Source organism: Macaca nemestrina, chromosome 18, assembly GCF_043159975.1.
Source record: "Macaca nemestrina isolate mMacNem1 chromosome 18, mMacNem.hap1, whole genome shotgun sequence".
In the NCBI taxonomy this organism is placed as follows: Eukaryota; Metazoa; Chordata; class Mammalia; order Primates; family Cercopithecidae; genus Macaca; species Macaca nemestrina.
The window spans coordinates 11,846,374-11,862,989 of NC_092142.1; the positions used below are offsets into that span (position 1 = coordinate 11,846,374).

A 16,616-nucleotide genomic window follows, 5' to 3' on the forward strand; every position below is an offset into this window, starting at 1 on the left:
TTTGAACAAGCAGCAAGTTGGTTTTGTTTTTTGTTTTTGAGATAGGGTCTCACTCTGTCACCCACGCTGGAGTGCAATGGTGCAATCATGACTCACTGCAGATTCGACCTCCTGGGCTCAAGTAATCCTCCTGCCTCAGCCTCCCAAAGTGCTGGGATTATGGGTTTGAGCCACCACACCCGACTGGCATGTAAGTATCTGACCGCTTGACACAACGTCTGATCCGTATGCTCTCGAGAGCTGGAGCTCCAGGGTCCCCAGCCTTTGTGGTCCCAGAGCAAGACTGGGCCTGCCCAGGATGGCCATACCTGATCGGAAGGTGACATCAGAATAGGACGAGTGTTTCCACATTTCCGGGTGGAACTCCTGGCTGAGGATGTCCTCAGGGAGGGTGTCCCGGAGGGCCCGTTTCAGGGGGTCGCGTGTCTCCAGCAGCTGCATGAGATGACTCCACACAAAAGAACCCACTGTAACAGAGTCGTGGGCAGCAGGGAGGGGACATGAGAAAAGGGCCTGGAGCTGGTGCTGTCCAGAGAAAATACCCTCCCCCGACCCCAATCCCAGTCCTGCAATTCTCTCACACGGGGGCTTCTCAGGAGCCTGGCTACGGAGACCTACGTCTTCTCTCAAGAAACAGCAGCCAACAAGTTGTGCCATGACAGAACGTGGAAATCCAGCCCGTGTATGGAATTCTGACACACTTCCCAGAAGAGAAAGGAAGGTGTCATAGTCTCAAAAGTCAGACCTGAGTCTGAACCCAGTCCCAAAGCTCAAAAGCTGTGTGACCTCGAGGTGGTCCCTCTGCCTCTCTGAGCTTCAGTTTCCTCATCAGTGAAAATGGGAAGTCGGACCTGATTTCAAACCTTAGTTCCACCATGTACCAGTGTGGCCTTAGATGTTCCAGCTCTTGGAACCTTAGTTTTCTCATCTGAAAAAGGAACTAACAAAGTACCTTGCAGGGCTTTTTGGGAAGATCAGTTAAAAGCAGAGCCTGGACCTTAAAAGACTAAGTATGTTTCAGGATCAGCAAAAGGTGACGTGTGACCCATGAGGGTCCCTGGAGGGATAAAGATCAAATGAGAGCCTCATGGGATTGAGTCCAATGGGGAATATTAGAGTCTTACAGGGAGCCCCCAACCCTCCCCACATTGTCCCGGGCTCTTAGAAGGTCCAGTCAGGGGCTTCTGGAACAATCTGTCAAAGAATAGAGCAGAATGTGGGTTTTTAGGGATAAGGTGCCCACTTGTTCCCATTGGGCAATACATCAGGTGGTACCCCAGGGCCACCGTGGAGGATGAGCCCCTCAGCTGATCCCCTGAGGAGGGGTTCAGCACACATCCCCCACTCCAGGCCTGAAACTCCTAATGCAAAGACCTGTATCTTCCAATAGTGCCATCTCTTCAGAAGGTAATTCAACAATATCACATCAGACTTTTAAATGTGCATACCCTTTACCACAGTAACTTATCTTCTGGGAAATTATCCTAAAGTGAGATTAACTCAAGGGCCAAAGGTAGCTGTGCAGGTAGGTTTGTGGTTGTTGCTTCTAATGGCAAAAGACAAGAAACAGCCTAAAGGTCTATCAATGGAGATTGGCAAAATGGGTTATAGTAAAACTTCTGGTGGAACAGTCACACAGCCACAGATAAGAGTCTATAAGAGCTATAGATGAGAAATGAGCTCCCAGACATGGTAAAGACAAAAAGCAAGGAAAAGACTGGGCCCAGTGGCTCACCCCTGTCATCCCAAGCACTTTGGGAGGCTGAGGTGGACAGATCACCTGAGGTCAGGAGTTCGAGACCAGCCTGGCCAACATGGCAAAAGCATCTCTACTAAAAGAATACAAAAATTAGCCAGGCATGGTGGTGCACATCTGTAATCCCAGCTACCTAAGAGGCTGAGGCAGGGGAATTGCTTGAACCCAGGAGGCAGAGGTTGCAGAGAGCCGCGACTGTGCCATTGCACTCCAGCCTGGGTGACAGAGCAAGACTCTGTCTCAAAAAAAAAAAAAAAAGGCCAGGTGCGGTGGCTCATGCCTGTAATCCCAGCACTTCGGGAGGCTGAGGTGGGCAGATCACGAGGTCAGGAGATTGAGACCATCCTGGCTAACATAGTGAAACCCCATCTCTACTAAAAAAATACAAAAAATTAGCCGGGCGTGGTAGCAGGCACCTGTAGTCCCAGCTGCTTGGGAGGCTGAGGAAGGAGAATGGCGTGAACCTAGAAGGTGGAGCTTGCAGTGAGCCAAGATCACGCCATCACACTCCAGCCTGGGCAACAGAGTGAGATTCCATCTCAAAAAACAAAAACAAAAACAAACAAACAAAAACAAAGCACAAAAGCACAATAACAAGTAGAACATGATCCTGAGATGCTACTGTTAAGGAGATACATGTGTATGTTTATGTATGTATTACATGTACAGGAGAATTGCTCACATTATGTATCTTCAGGACACAGGAAGATATTGGGGGGAAGGGGAAGGAAGACTAATTTTCCATTTGTCCCTTGCCTATGCTTTAAAATTTTGATCATCTAGCTACACTGCATTAATAATAGCAGTAGTGATAACAACATTAAAAGCAACATTCATACGTATGACGCACTATGCATTCTAAATGTCTTTGTATATTAACTCATTTTATGCTTGCAACACTCTGAGGGAGGTACTAGCATTATCCCTATTGTAGATTTTATCTGTACCTAAAATATACAGGTACAGAAATGGAGCCTCAAAAAGGTTTACTTACTTGTCTAAAGGCATACAGGAAGGAAGTGGTGAAGCTGGGATTTGAACCTGGGCTCTCGGGCTCCAGGCTCTCACCCCACTGTGCATTATGGAAATTTTTTCAACCATCAGTTGAACTTATTTTCTTTGAATTTACATCTGTGGGTTCAGGTGCCTGTATAAAGGGAATTGTCTCACTCCAGAAGGGATCTGAGATTTGCCGATACCATCCCTCTTCTATCTTAGGTCTCTCTTTAGGATACTGTGTCGTGATCTGGCCAGAGCTAAAAGAGGACTGATTCCCATCCCATTTTACAGATGAGGAAACTGAGGACCAGAGAAGAGAAGCAACTTCTCCCAAGTCATTCAACAGCAGAATGGGGACTAGAATTGCCATGTGGGGGAGGGAAGAACATACAGCCCCTTATCAAGACAGTATGGTAGAGAAACAGGGGAACAAGAAGACAGGAGGATACCAGAGGAGTGGAAGGAGAGGATGCTCTCAAACCCCCTGCACTCTCCAGGAGGTGCCCTCCCAGCCCCACCCCTGCCCACACCCCTCCCACACACACACCCATGGCTCACCCTGGGTGGACAGCTCGCCTGCCTGGGTGCGCCGCACCTGGGCAAACACCTCCTCACTAGGGCATCTCATCAGGGCCAGGTAGGCATTGATACGGATCTCAGCATCCTCCTCCGGGGATTGGTACAGATGGGAGAGCACCGATCGCTGGCTCGGGCAGAAGGAAGGCCATCACCCAAGGCCCACCTATCTCCACCCAAGGCCCACCTATCTCCACCCAGCAGTATGATGTCCCTGGCTCCAGCAGGTGGACCTGCTGCCTAGCCCCAGCTGTCCTGATGTCCCCACTGTGGGAGGCTTCCCTCATACACACTCAGTTGTGGGAGGTAGCAGGGGTTCACTGACCGTGCCTAATTCCCAGTCTCTACCAGCCCCAGCCTAGAGAGCCTCATCAATTCCCCAACAAATGGGCATGGCTACACTCCAATAAAACTATTAACAAAAACAGTATAGTGTCTTGCCACACAGGAGGTCTTTAAATGTCTCGGCCTTCCTGGGCCCTTTCCTAAGCAAGCCACCTCCCCACATTGTGACTCCCTCAGTATCTACTGGCTTCCTCCACAGTCAACCAGCCACCCACCCATCCACCCATCAATCTATCCATTCACCCATCCACCCACCCATCCATCCATGCAATAAATATTAACTAAGCAGCAACTGTGCACCCAGCACTGTGCTAGGTGACAGCCATAAACAAGACCAGCCCAGCTCCTCTCCACCTGAATCTGTTATCCTAGTGCAGAGAGACAGTCAATGAGATTAGCATATGAACTATATAAAAAGTTAGGTAGTGGCGCGGTGCGGTGGTTCAAGCCTGTAATCCCAGCACTTTGGGAGGCTGAGACGGGAAGGTCACGAGGTCAGGAGATTGAGACCATCCTGGCTAACACGGTGAAATCCCATCTCTACTAAACACAAAAAAATTAGCCAGGCATGGTGGTGGATGCCTGTAGTCCCAGCTACTCGGGAGGCTGAGGCAGGATAATGGTGTGAACCCGGGAGGCGGAGCTTGCAATGAGCAGAGATAGCGCCACTGCACTCCAGCCTGGGTGACAGAGTGAGACTCCATCTCAAAAAAAAAAAAAAAAAAAAAGAAAGTTAGATGGTAATAAACCCTATGGAGGGAAAAATGACATAGGGAAACAGTGAAAGTGACTTTTAAGCTAAGACCTACGGGAGGTGAAAAAGAAAGGCCTGGAGACATCTGGGGGGAAAATGTACCAGGAAAGGGGACAGCATGTGCAAAGGGCCTGGGGCAAGAGAGGGTCACAAGTGTTTAAGGAAGAACAGAAAGGGCAGTGTGCTGGGGAGGAGGGATGGGAGGTGAAAAGAGCAGGTGAGGTCCAGAGGTCAGATCCCTCAGGGCCTAGGAGGTCAATGAAGGGACTGCGACTTTGAGTAAAAAGGGAGGTACTGGCCCAGGGATTCGCAAACTTTTTCTATAAAGGGACAGAGAACTCTTTGAGACTCTGCAGGCCATGCGGTCTCTTGCAATGAGTTGACTGCAGGCGGAGCAGGAAAGCAGCCATAGACAACACATAAATGAGTGGGTATGCCTGTGTTCCAATAAAACTTTGTTGACAAAAACACACAAAGGGCCAGAAAGTGACCCATGGCCCATAGTCTGACAAACCCTGTACTAGAGGGGGGCACAGATGGCACTGGTAATCATATGGTTGTTTGTGTATTTGATAAATAATCTGCTTCCCACACTACACACAGGCTTAGACCTAGATACCTATTCACACTAGTACCCAGCCCACAGTAGGTGCTCATTAAATACATGATAAATGAATGAACAATTGAAGAAGTGACTTAGTAAACTGTGGTTTGAGAACTACCACCACCCAACCCCAACCCAGTGAAACAGCACACAAGGGCTCACATCTGCAGAGCAGAGGACCCTCCGGAAGGCCTGGATGGCCCCCAGCCGGATCTCAGGGGCGCTGCTTCTCAGAGATGCGCAGGCACTCAGCGTGGGGGTGAGAGCCAGGGCCGCCAAGCCTGCGTTGCCGATCGCCTTCAGCACAAGCTGGAGCTAAATCGAGATGGAGGGAGGACCATGAGGGGAGAGGTGTGGGGAGGGGCAATGGCGTGGGGAGGGGCAGTGGCATGGAGGGGGCAGTGGCGTGGAGGGGGCAGTGGCGTGGAGGGGCAGGCAGGAGGGTGGGGGGATGGGGGAAAGGGGGGAAGGGGGATGGGGGATAGGAGGAAAGGGGGATGGGGGATAGGAGGAAAGGGGGATGGGGGATAGGAGGAAGGGGGATGGGGGAAGGGGGGAAGGGGGGATGGGGGATAGGAGGAAGGGGGGAAGCGGGGAAAGGGGGGAACCCATCCCCACCCTCTCCACCTGGAGCTTGCTGCTTGGCTTGGGTTACACTGGGGGCACTGAAGCCGGTACTCAGGACACTGGATGTCCTCACCTTGTCATCATCCGAGGGCTCCTGGATGGTACAGTTCTCACCCAAGGCATCTCCCAGGATCCTCACTAGAGAGCCGACTCCAGGCAGCTGTCCGCAGGGTGCATCCACAGAAGCACAGAGGTTGTGCACCAGGGCTGAGATGCCCAGGAAGGCGCCAGGGCTGGCCCGCGGGGTCTGGAGCAGTGGCTGGGGACAGAAATGGGCCCCCACCCAGAAAGGGGTGGTAAATGCCCTTCACAGGCCTCACCCTGGCCACACACCAACTCACCTGGGGCATTTTGTAATACAGAGCCGAGTCCCCCAGTCTGAACAAATTGCTCTGTTCAGGGAACACCGTAAAAGCACCCCAGAGGCCAGGCACAGTGGCTCATGCCTGTAATCCCAGCACTTTGGAGGCCAAGGCGGGTGGATCACCTGAGGTCAGGAGTTCGAGACCAGCCTAGCCACAATGGCAAAACCCTGTCTCTACTAAAAATACAAAACTTAGCCAGGCATGGTGGTGCACGCCTGTAATCCCAGCTACTTGTGAGGCTACGGCACAAGAATCCCGTGAACCCGGGAGGCAGAGGCTGCAGTGAACTGAAATAGCACCATTGCACTCCAGCCTGGGTGGCAGAGCGAGATTCTGTCTCAAAAAAAAAAAAAAAGAAAGAAAAGAAAAGTACCCCATGTGACCCACCACTTAGATGCCCAGTTACCCTCACTCCAGGGCACTGAAGGCTTCAATGAAAGGAAGGCAAACAGGACGGGGTTCAGGATAGAGCTGCTCCCAGCCCCAGGCACCTCGGAGAAATCAGATCAACAAATCTTTTTTTTTTTTTTTTTAAGACAGAGTCTTGCTCTGTCATCCAGGCTGGAGTGCAGTGGTGCCATCTAGGCTCACTGCAACCTCCGCCTCTTGGGTTCACTCGATTCCTGCCTCAGCCTCCCACATAGCTGAGATTACAGACACGTGTCACCAAGCTCGGCTAATTTTTGTATTTTTAGTAAAGCCGGGTTTCACCACGTTGGCCAGGCTGGTTGTGAACTCCTGACCTCAAGTGATCTGCTTGCCTTGGTGCTGGGATTACAGGCATGAGCCATGGTCTAGACCAACAAAACTTAGTAAACAAATTGTGTTCACTACCAGCCAGACTGCTGATAACATGTCACACACGTTGCCTTTCTTATTTCCATTTGCAGACGAGGAAACAGACACAGAAAGGGTAAGGAAAACTTGCCTCAGGTAGCCCAGGTGTAAATAGTAGAACTGAGATTTAACCCAGGAGGGTCTGGCTCCCAGACCAGACATGATCCCAACACTCACTGCTTCTCAAAATGCAAATTCTGGGCTCACTCTAAAATCCAGCCCTGGCGGGCCTCTGTGCTAGACCCATACCACCCCAAAACAGGGATGGCTTGGCAGCTGTGAGGAAATAAAATCTCTGCCCAGCTCTGTCCCTTTTTTTTCCCCTCCTCGAGATGGAGTCTCACTCCTGTCACCCAGGCTGGAGTGCAGTGGCACAATCTCAGCTCACTGCAACCTCCGCCTTCTGGGATCAAGCGATTCTCCTGCCTCAGCTTCCTGAGTAGCCGGAATTACAGACGTGCACCACCATGCCCGGTTAATTTTTGTATTTTTAGTAGAGATGGGGTTTCACCATTTTGGCCAGGCTGCTCTCGAACTCCTGACCTCAGGTGATCTGTCCACCTCCCAAAGTGCTAGAATTACAGGCGTGAGCCACCACGCCCGGCCTGCCCAGCTCTGTTCTTTCCTTGAATTCTTCACCAGGTCTGTGTTATGCTAGGATGTGAGCACACTGTGTGAACGTGTGAACATGAGCATCCGCGTGTGTGCATATTGGTGTGTGCTGTGGAATCCCAGTGCTTGTGTGTATGTTCCCATGTCGGTGTGCAGGAGTCTCAGCTCACTCGAGTACCCTAGTATGCATGTATTTCCTGGTGGATGCCTGTGCACACGTGTCCCCATGTGGGCACCTCGTGTGTCCCAGTGGGTGTGTGCATGTGCCCATGTATCCAGGTACGTGTGTGTGCACTGTGTGTCCCTTGTGTGCCCATGCACAGCCGAGTGTATCTTGGTGTGCCTGTGCATGTGTCCAGGTGTGGGTGGCTGTCTCCACACGTCCCACTGCGTAAGTGTCCTGCTGTATGTGCATGTCCTGCCATGTGTTCACATGTGCACACGCTGGGGTGTATATCTGCATCTCCAGGTATATGAGTCTTGGCATGTATGCCTCAATATATATGTGTGTGTGTGTGTGTGTTGACAGGTCTATGGTGTGGGTGTGTGTCCCTGCATTTCCCCATGTGGGTGTCCTTGGAAAGCCTGCCTCGGTGTGAGCCTGCATCAGTGTGTGTGGGGGTCTGTGTGTGTATACATGATCCAGCATGTGTGTGCATATCCCTGTGTGTTTGTATGTCCCTGTGCCTTGGTGTGAGCCTGTGTCAGTGTACGTGTGGGTCCGTGCATGTACACATGATCCAGTATACGTGTGCAAGTCCCAGTGCAATGGGTGCATGCTTCAGTGTGTGTGGGGCGTGTCCCGTGTGCATACACGTGCGCTCAGGATGCATGTGTGTGGGTCTTGGCGTGTGAATCTCACTGCATGTTTTTTTGTGTGAAAGGACAGGGGTGTGTGGAGCCTGGAAAAAGCACATTCAATGTTTCCCTATATTTGGGCATGGAAAACAAAGCTGTCTGTTTTCTTAATACAGAGCAGGGCAAGCAGGCTGGGCTGGGAGAGCAGGGGTTATAAAAAGACTAAGAAGCTCTCGGGCACGTGGGAGGGGCTGCCTGCTGGAGGTTCCCGCCTCTGCCTACTGTGCCCAAGAAAGGTGGTGGGGGCACAGAAAGGGCAGGCTCGGGCCTGTCCCAGACCAAAGCTGGAGCCAGAAGCCTGGTCACGCCCTGCAGGGCTGTGGGGCAGGCTGGTGCCACTTGGCTGGCAGAGAGCCCAGATCTGTGAGCCGCTTCCGGTGGCCCCGCCAGGAGAGCTGGGCCAGCATGAGGCCTGGGTGCTGAGCAGTCCAGACAGTAATGACCCAGTTGGTTCTGTGTATGGCTGCCCTGGGGATGCGCCCAGAACGGCCAGCCTTCCCCGTTTTCACAAAAAACAGAAACCACATCACAAAGAGAAGTACAAATAATTTTGAAAGAAAAATAAATTTTAAAAAAGAAAAAAAAGAAAGCGGGAGGAGAAAAAACAACGCAAAAATCTCTAACTTATGAAGACTTACTTACACTTCAGTTAAAAGTCTGTTTAAAATATTCACTCTTTTTCATTTTTAAAAATGGAAAAATAAAATTATCCTCAAACCTGTGACCCTTATTGAGCTGATTTCACTTTTCCAACATGATTCTAAAGCTCAGTCATCATGCTCAAGCCAACCCTCCCTGAAAAGGTAAGACAACAGAGCTGGGAGAAGACAAGACAGGAAGCGTCGGGACCTCAGTGAGATCAAACACCAGCTCGAAAGCATCAAGAAGCCGCACTTCACCAACATGAAGAACTTCTGTTCATCGAAAGACACATGAAGAAGACCGGGCGCAGTGGCTCATGCCTGTAATCCCAGCACTTTGGGAGGCCGAGGCAGGCAAATCACATGAGCTCAGGAGTTCGAGACCAGCCTGGCCAACATGGTGAAACCCCGTTTCTACTAAAAATACAAAAAAATTTAGCAGGATGTGGTGGTGTACATCACAATCCCAGCTACTCAGGAGGCTGAGGCATGAGAATCACTTGAACCCGGGAGGCGGAGGTTGAAGTGAGCTGAGATCGCGCCACTGCACTTCAGCCTGGGCAACAGAGGCTCTGTCTCGAAAAATAATAAAATAAAATAAAATAAAACAAAACAAAATAAAATAAAGGCACCATTAAGAGAGGAAACTACAAGGAGGCAACTGAGTATGGCTCAGCTTGGGAAAGAACAAAGTCCCCGCACACACAGCGGCACGGACCAATCCTGCAGAGGACGTGGGTGAAAAGAATTCGGCCTCCAAGGCCCATGTGAATCTCAAGAGCAGAAGCATCAGAACTGTGGTGACCTTTGGACATCACCAACTGGGAGGGGCACTAGGGAGCCTTCTGGAGTCAGAAACATCCTCTCTCTTGTTCTAGGGGTGGTGACACAGGTGAACAGAGTTGTAAAAATTCATGGGCTGGGCACGGTGGCTCATGCCTGTAATCTCAGCACTTTGGGAGTCTGTGGTAGGCGGATCACCTGAGCTCAGAAGTTTGAGACCAGCCTCAACAATGTGGCCAGACCTCATCTATACAAGAATTACAGAAATTAGCCAGGTGTGGTGGTGCATGTCCCAGCTACTCAGGAAGCGGAGGTGGGAGGATCACTTGAGCCCGGGAGGTCGAGGCTGCAATGAGCCATGAATGGGCCACTGCAATCCAGCCTGGGTGACAGAGAGAGAGACTCCGTCTCAAAAAAAAAAAAAAAAAATTGCCCAGCTTGTACACACGAAAAGAGACATGCAATGATCGGAGAGCTTACAACGTGATTAAACCTCACACCTACTGACAGCAACGGGGTGCGCTGGAGGGAATTCCAGAACAGACAGGGCACATTCATGGAAAAAGTGGGGAATCACAGCAGTCTGCGGTTTCCTTGGTGGGAACAGACCCACTCAGCCGCTCGGTCAGGGCCAGTGCTTCCTGGTGGCACAGGACATTCACGGTTGGGAAACCCTGGTGAGGGCTAGACAGAAACACCCTCTATTAACCTTGCAACCTTTTTTTTGGTAAATCTAAAATTATTCTGGACCGGGCACAGTGGCTCATGCCTGTAATCCCAGCACTTTGGGAGGCCAAGGCGGGTGGATCACCTGAGGTCAGGAGTTCAAGACCTGCCTGGTCAACATGGCAAAACTCCATCTCTACTAAAAATGCAAAAATTATCCAGGCATGGAGGCAGGTGCCTGTAATCCCTGCTACTGGGGAAGCTGAGGCAGGGAGAATCGCTTCAACCCGGGGGGTGGGGTGTGGAGGCTGCAGTGAGCCAAGATTGTGCCACTGCACTCTAGCCTGGGCAACAGAGGGAGACTCAGTCTAAAAAATAAATAAATAAATAAATAAATAAATAAATAAATAAATAAATAAATAAAAATTATTCTCAAATAAAAAGTTCATTGAAATACTCTCTCCCTGCTTGCCCCTCACTCCCCACTCCCCCTCCTTCCCCCTCCCTCTCCCCAGACTTCACACAGCCAGCGCATCCCCAGGACCTGCCAGAGATCATGCAGGGCCTCCTAACTCGAGTACAGAACAAGAAAACACGACCCAGAGAGGCATGAACTCTGGCCTGCAGGTGGAATATCGCACGTGAGGCAGGTACAGTAAGCTGCCCTACCTCTTTGGGCCTCAGTTTTCTCACCTGCAAATTGGGGATAAGAGCACCTACTTCAAACAGACATCTCAAGGGTTAAATGACACCTCCACTACTGGCAGAAATTATTAACCTCATCTCACGCAGATTTCCTAATTTCCAGACTCATTAAATACGTGTTTAAAAAAATAATAGCAGCTCTGATTTCAAGCGCTCAGAGTTCATGCCAAACACCAGGAGAACCACTTCACATGCAGCAATTCATTCCTCACTATGAGCCCAGGATAGAGGTACCACTTCCATTCTCCTTTTAGAGATCAGAAAACAGCCAGGCATGATGGCTCACACCTATAATCCCAGCACTGCGGGAGGCTGACGCGGGTGGATCACTTGAGGTCAGGAGTTCCAGACCAGCCTGGCCAACAAGGTGAAACCCCGTCTCTACTGAAAAAAAAAAGATACGAAACTTAGCAGGGTGTGGTGGCAGGCGCCTGTAGTCCCAGCTACGTGGGAGGCTGAGGCAGAAGAATCGCTTGAACCCGGGAGGTGGAGGTTGCAGTGAGCTGAGACTGCACCACTGCTCTCCAGCCTGGGTGACACAGCAAGACTCCGTCTCAAGTAATAATAATAATAATCAGAAAACAGGCTCAGAACAGTTAAGTCACTTGCCTGGGATCACACAGGTGGGAGGCACAATGCTGACACTTGAACCCGGAACTCTCTGATACCAAAGGCTCCCTTGAACCTGCCACAGTAGCCCAGGAGGTTGGGCAGTCTGGCCCCCTCCGCTGATCCTATGAGGGGCTGGCACAAAAGAACCAATCACCTCCCCCGCGTCTAACCAGCAGCCAACCAGGGAAGGAGGACACCCGGGCTCTGGGTGGGGTGCAGGGACTCACCAGCAGCATGTGAACCATAGCATCTGTGGGCTGTGGGAGGAATGCCAGTGATGACAGCCACGCCTCCGCCTCGTCTGCCTCTACCTCCCCGGATGCGATGAGTTCCTTCATGAGGCCCACACAGTGCTCTGTCCCACAGGAAGGCAGGGCATCCACCAGTGGCTGCCTGAGATCGTCAAGGTGACCCACACGTGCTGAGCGCCTGCAAGCCTCATCTCACCGAAGTCACCCGGGGGTAAACTGAGGCTCAGAGAGGTAAGGTGCAGACATTCCCACTCTCACACCTTGGGAGGGGCTGACCCGGGTCTGGGATCCCTTGAGCCTGGCTGACACCTGTGCTCTTAGCACAGCAGCACCCAGCCCAGACCCTGGCAGCTCTACCCACCCAAAAAACACAGTGGTTTGGGAAAACACAAGTCCACACCCAGTGCTCTGCTGAAATCCACCCAAGCAAATGTCACCGAGTAGGAGTAAAAATCCCTAGCGGAACAGGAACCAACAATCAGCAAATGGTCTCTCGTTTAAACCTCAGATACTCAGCACAACATCAGGACATTTATTTTTTCCTTTTTTCTGAGACAGCGTCTCACTCTGTCACCCAGGCTGCAGTGCAGCGGTGCGATCACACCTCACTGCAGCCTCTACCTCCTGGGCTCAGGTGATCCTCCCACTCGGCCTGCCAAGTAGCTGGGACCACAGGTGTTCACCACCCCCTCGAGCTAACTTTCAAATTTGTTGTGGAGATGGGGGCATTGCTTTCTTGCCCAGGCTGATCTCAAACTTCTGAGCATAGCCCTGAGCTGACCGAGTTAGTGCCTCAGAGATTCCCCTCCGAGATTAGGAGTCTCTTTACCCCCCTTACTGGCTCCAAATCAGCAAGGTCTGGGTGGTGGAATCCCCGCTCTGCCCAGCACCTCCCAGCCCTGACTCTCCACCCCCCGCAGGAGGGTACCCTGGGCGCATTGGAATGCTAATTCCAGCAAGAGGGTCCCTGTCTGGAGAAGGGAACAATGGCTGTCTTTATCCGCCAGGCCCTTCAGCTTCTGGTCTCACGCAGGATCAAGCTTGGGCCCCGTGGGAACCTCCAGGCTCCCCACTTAATCTCCTTCTTGGGGCACGTTTTCAGACCGAGGACAAGTCAGTGTCGTGGGGACGGGATGAGGCATCAGCATCCATCCCTCACTGGGAACCCGGAACAGCACAAATACTCCCCACAACCCAGGGATGCCCCCAGCCAGCTCCTGGTCCATCCCCCACCCGGAGAGGGGCCTTACCCGTTGTCTCGGCATTTGAAGGAAGAATCTCGCCAGAGTTCCATCAGCTCACCCCCGGAAAGGCCCTGGAGCTGGGACACCAGTGTCAGGAACAAGTCCATGGCCTGGGATTCAGAGGGAGCAGCATGAGACACCCAGCAGTGTAGAGGATCCCCGAAGTTCACCTCACCCGTCCCCTGCCTGCAAGCACAACCGTGGGGAAAGTAGGAAGGACCTGCTACCTTCTCCCAAGGTGTCCTGAGACCCAGTGAGATGAAGCTCCAGGTCTGGCTTCTCCCTCACTACACCCCCAGCCCCTACAAGCACACAGGTGGGCTCATTTTTCTTTAATGTAAAAGGTATTTATTGAGCACCTACTATGTGCCTTGCATTGCACTCAGGATATGGCAGTGAAAGAACAGGCAGAGTGTCTGAATCTGTGGCATCTAATAAAAGCCCAATAAACGTTCACTATGATTGTAATATAATTATTCTAATGAGTCTTAGCATATTTCAAATATTTACTGAGGTAGCAATCTTTTCCTATATACTATATATATATATATTTTTGAGACAGTCTCACTCTGTTGCCCAGGCTAGGGTAGAGTGACACGATCTCGGCTCAATGCAACCTCCATCTCCTGGGTTCAGGTGATTCTCCTGCCTCAGCGTCCTGAGTAGCTGGGATTACAGGCACCTGTGACCATGTCTGGCTAATTTTTTGTATTTTTAGTAGAGACAAGGTTTCCCCATGTTAGCCAGGATGGTCTTGATCTCCTGACCTCATGATCTGCCCACCTCAGCCCCCCAAAGGGCTGGGATTACAGGCATGAGCTACCACGCCTGGACTATTTTTTTTTTCTAAGAGACAGGGTCTCCCTCTGTCTCCCAGGATGGACTGCAGCAGCACAATCACTTCTTACTGCAGCCTCAACCTCCTGGGCTCAAGCGATCCTCCCACCTCAGCCTCCCGTGCAGCTGGGAATACAGGCACCCATCACCACCCTCAGCTAATTTTTTTGTATTTTTCATAGAGATGAGGTTTCACCATGTTGCCCAGGCTGGTCTCAAACTCCTGGGCTCAAGTGATCCACCCACCTTGGCCTCCCCAAGTGCCAGGATTGCAGGCGTGAGCCATCGTTCCCACCCTTTTCCAATATTTCTAATTTTTAAAAATGTAATTGTTTTATACAATTATTAACAGTGATGACTAATAAAGGGCATTATAAGGGGTGCAGAGGGCCCAAAACTCACAAGAAATAAAGGACTGCACTCAGAGAACAGCCCCTGGGTTTACGACACATTTAGCTTGAGAAACCTTCCCTTCTGGTACCCCTGTAGTCTCAGGCTGACTGCATGGCCTGAACCCAAAGCTACAGAAAGAGCAACAAGGTAGGAGCCAAGCCAAGCCAAGCCAGGTCCTGGCTTCCTTCAGGAAAGCCCCCATGCTTCCCCCAGGCTTGACCAGGGCCAGGTCTGAAGCCCCCACCCACCCAGGGTTCCTCCGAGACTGGGACCTGCTTCCCTGACCCTGGACCTCCCTTCTGTGTGTGGCTGTGACGGAATCCCCTGCACACACAGCTCGATCTCAGCAAGATACAGCCTGCAACACAGACCCTAACTCGTCACTCGGCCCACCTGCCAATGTGTCTGCCTGCCAGAGTCCAGGCAGCCTTCCCAGAATGTGCCTTCTGTGGGCACAGCCAGCGGCAACCCTCAACTGTCTTTCCTTCCTCCGGTGGGACCCACGAGCCAGCACCTGCTGCAGGCTAACTGCCACCATCGCAGCTGGCCCTGACCACTGGTAGCCTAAAAGACTCTATTGCCCATTTTGGGTCTGCTGTCCAAAAAAATTTCAGTTCCAGGCCTGCTTCCTTCCTTCCTAATGGGCTCGGCCACATTTCCCTCTGGCTGGTGGCTGCCTTTCCCCGACTGCCCTTGGCAGCCTGGGTTCGGAACACGTGTGCAGAGGGGCACCTGGGGATGGTGCCTGCCTGGGACCACTCCTCCTGCTCTGGGCAAGCCTCTGGCCACAAGTGTTACCCTGAAAATGGGCCTTTCAGATCCAGGCACAACAGGAGGGATCATTAGTGGCTCATCCTGGTTTCCCTTCACTGGGAGAAGAAGAAACTCAAAAGGAGAAAAGAGGGCAGATCTAGGCAGGCTCTGGATGGAGACCAAGGGTCCAAGGCTCCCACCTAGAAATCAAGACTGGGGCCTGGCGGTAGTTCACGCCTATAATCACAGCACTTTGCGAGGCCGAGCAGGGTGGATCACTGGAAGTCAGGAGTTTGAGACCAGCATGGCCAACCTGGTGAAACCCTGTATCTACTAAAAATACAAAAATTAGCCAGGCATGGTGTTGCATCCCTGTTAATCCCAGCTATTCAGGAGGCTGAGGCAAGAGAATCACTTGAACCAGGAGATGGAGTTTGTAGTTGCAGTGACCCGAGATCACGCCACTGCACTCTCCAGCCTGAGCAACAGAGCGAGATACCATCTCAAAAAAAAAAAAAAAAGACAGACATGTAAGTCAATAAGAAACCTGCCACCCCCACCACCACCAGTAACACATCATAATAGTAATAAGGCTGGGTGCAGTGGCTCACACCTGTAATCCTAGCACTTTGGGAGGTCGAGGCAGGCAGATCACTTGCGGTCAGGAGTTCGAGACCAGCCTGGCCAACATGGTGAAACCTCATCTCTACCAAAAATACAAAACCTAACTGGGCATGGTAGCGCGAGCCTGTAATTCCAGCTATTCAAGAGGCTGAGACAGGAGAATCACTTTAACTCGGGAGGCAGAGGTTACAGTGAGCCAAGATCGCACCACTGCACTCCAGCCTAGGTGACAGAACAATACCGTCTCGAAAAAAAAAAAAAACTGTAATAATAAATACGTCACTAGTTACTTTGCAAGGAGCCTTTACTACGTTCCAGGCACTGGTCTAAGCTGACAGAAAAGGAAAGTGACATTCAATAAGTGTTTGAGTCAGGTGCCACCAGCCACATGCTACTCAGTAGCAGAGCAGAGACTTGAACCCAGGGCACCAGTTCCTAAACCCACTTTCTTAACCAGCATCCTATATGCAATGGCTAAAAAAAAAAAAAAAAAAAAAAAAAAAAAAAAAAAAAAAGTCCTGATTTGTAGCGTTTGCCAATTCCCATGGTGTAAATACACCCACCATGGTCAATTTCAGGCAACCAACATGCAATTGCTAAGGACAGACCTGGGAAGAAATGCACCTTAGCATATCATATCATATTTCCACCATACAGTTACAACAAACATGACTAACCTCTAATGGAAAGACAATAGTAAAATGTAGTAAAATAACCAGGTAGTCGTGGTTTGGAGTATTTCATACCTTTGTTTCTAATATAATTATTTTTATT

At 51.0% G+C, this 16,616-nt stretch overlaps 1 protein-coding gene across 1 annotated transcript in view; it reads right to left on the bottom strand.

Moving 5' to 3' along the window:
* Positions 1 to 16,616, bottom strand: part of LOC105467761 (uncharacterized) — a 153,755-nt gene that overhangs the window by 114,047 nt on the left and 23,092 nt on the right. Inside the window, exons 9-14 of the mRNA XM_071084126.1 lie at positions 13,242 to 13,345; positions 11,968 to 12,133; positions 5,735 to 5,920; positions 5,197 to 5,349; positions 3,314 to 3,458; positions 309 to 467 (exon numbers count right to left, since the gene is read on the bottom strand). Of these exons, the coding sequence (XP_070940227.1) occupies positions 309 to 467; positions 3,314 to 3,458; positions 5,197 to 5,349; positions 5,735 to 5,920; positions 11,968 to 12,133; positions 13,242 to 13,345 (913 nt within the window). The remainder of the gene's footprint in view (positions 1 to 308; positions 468 to 3,313; positions 3,459 to 5,196; positions 5,350 to 5,734; positions 5,921 to 11,967; positions 12,134 to 13,241; positions 13,346 to 16,616) is intronic.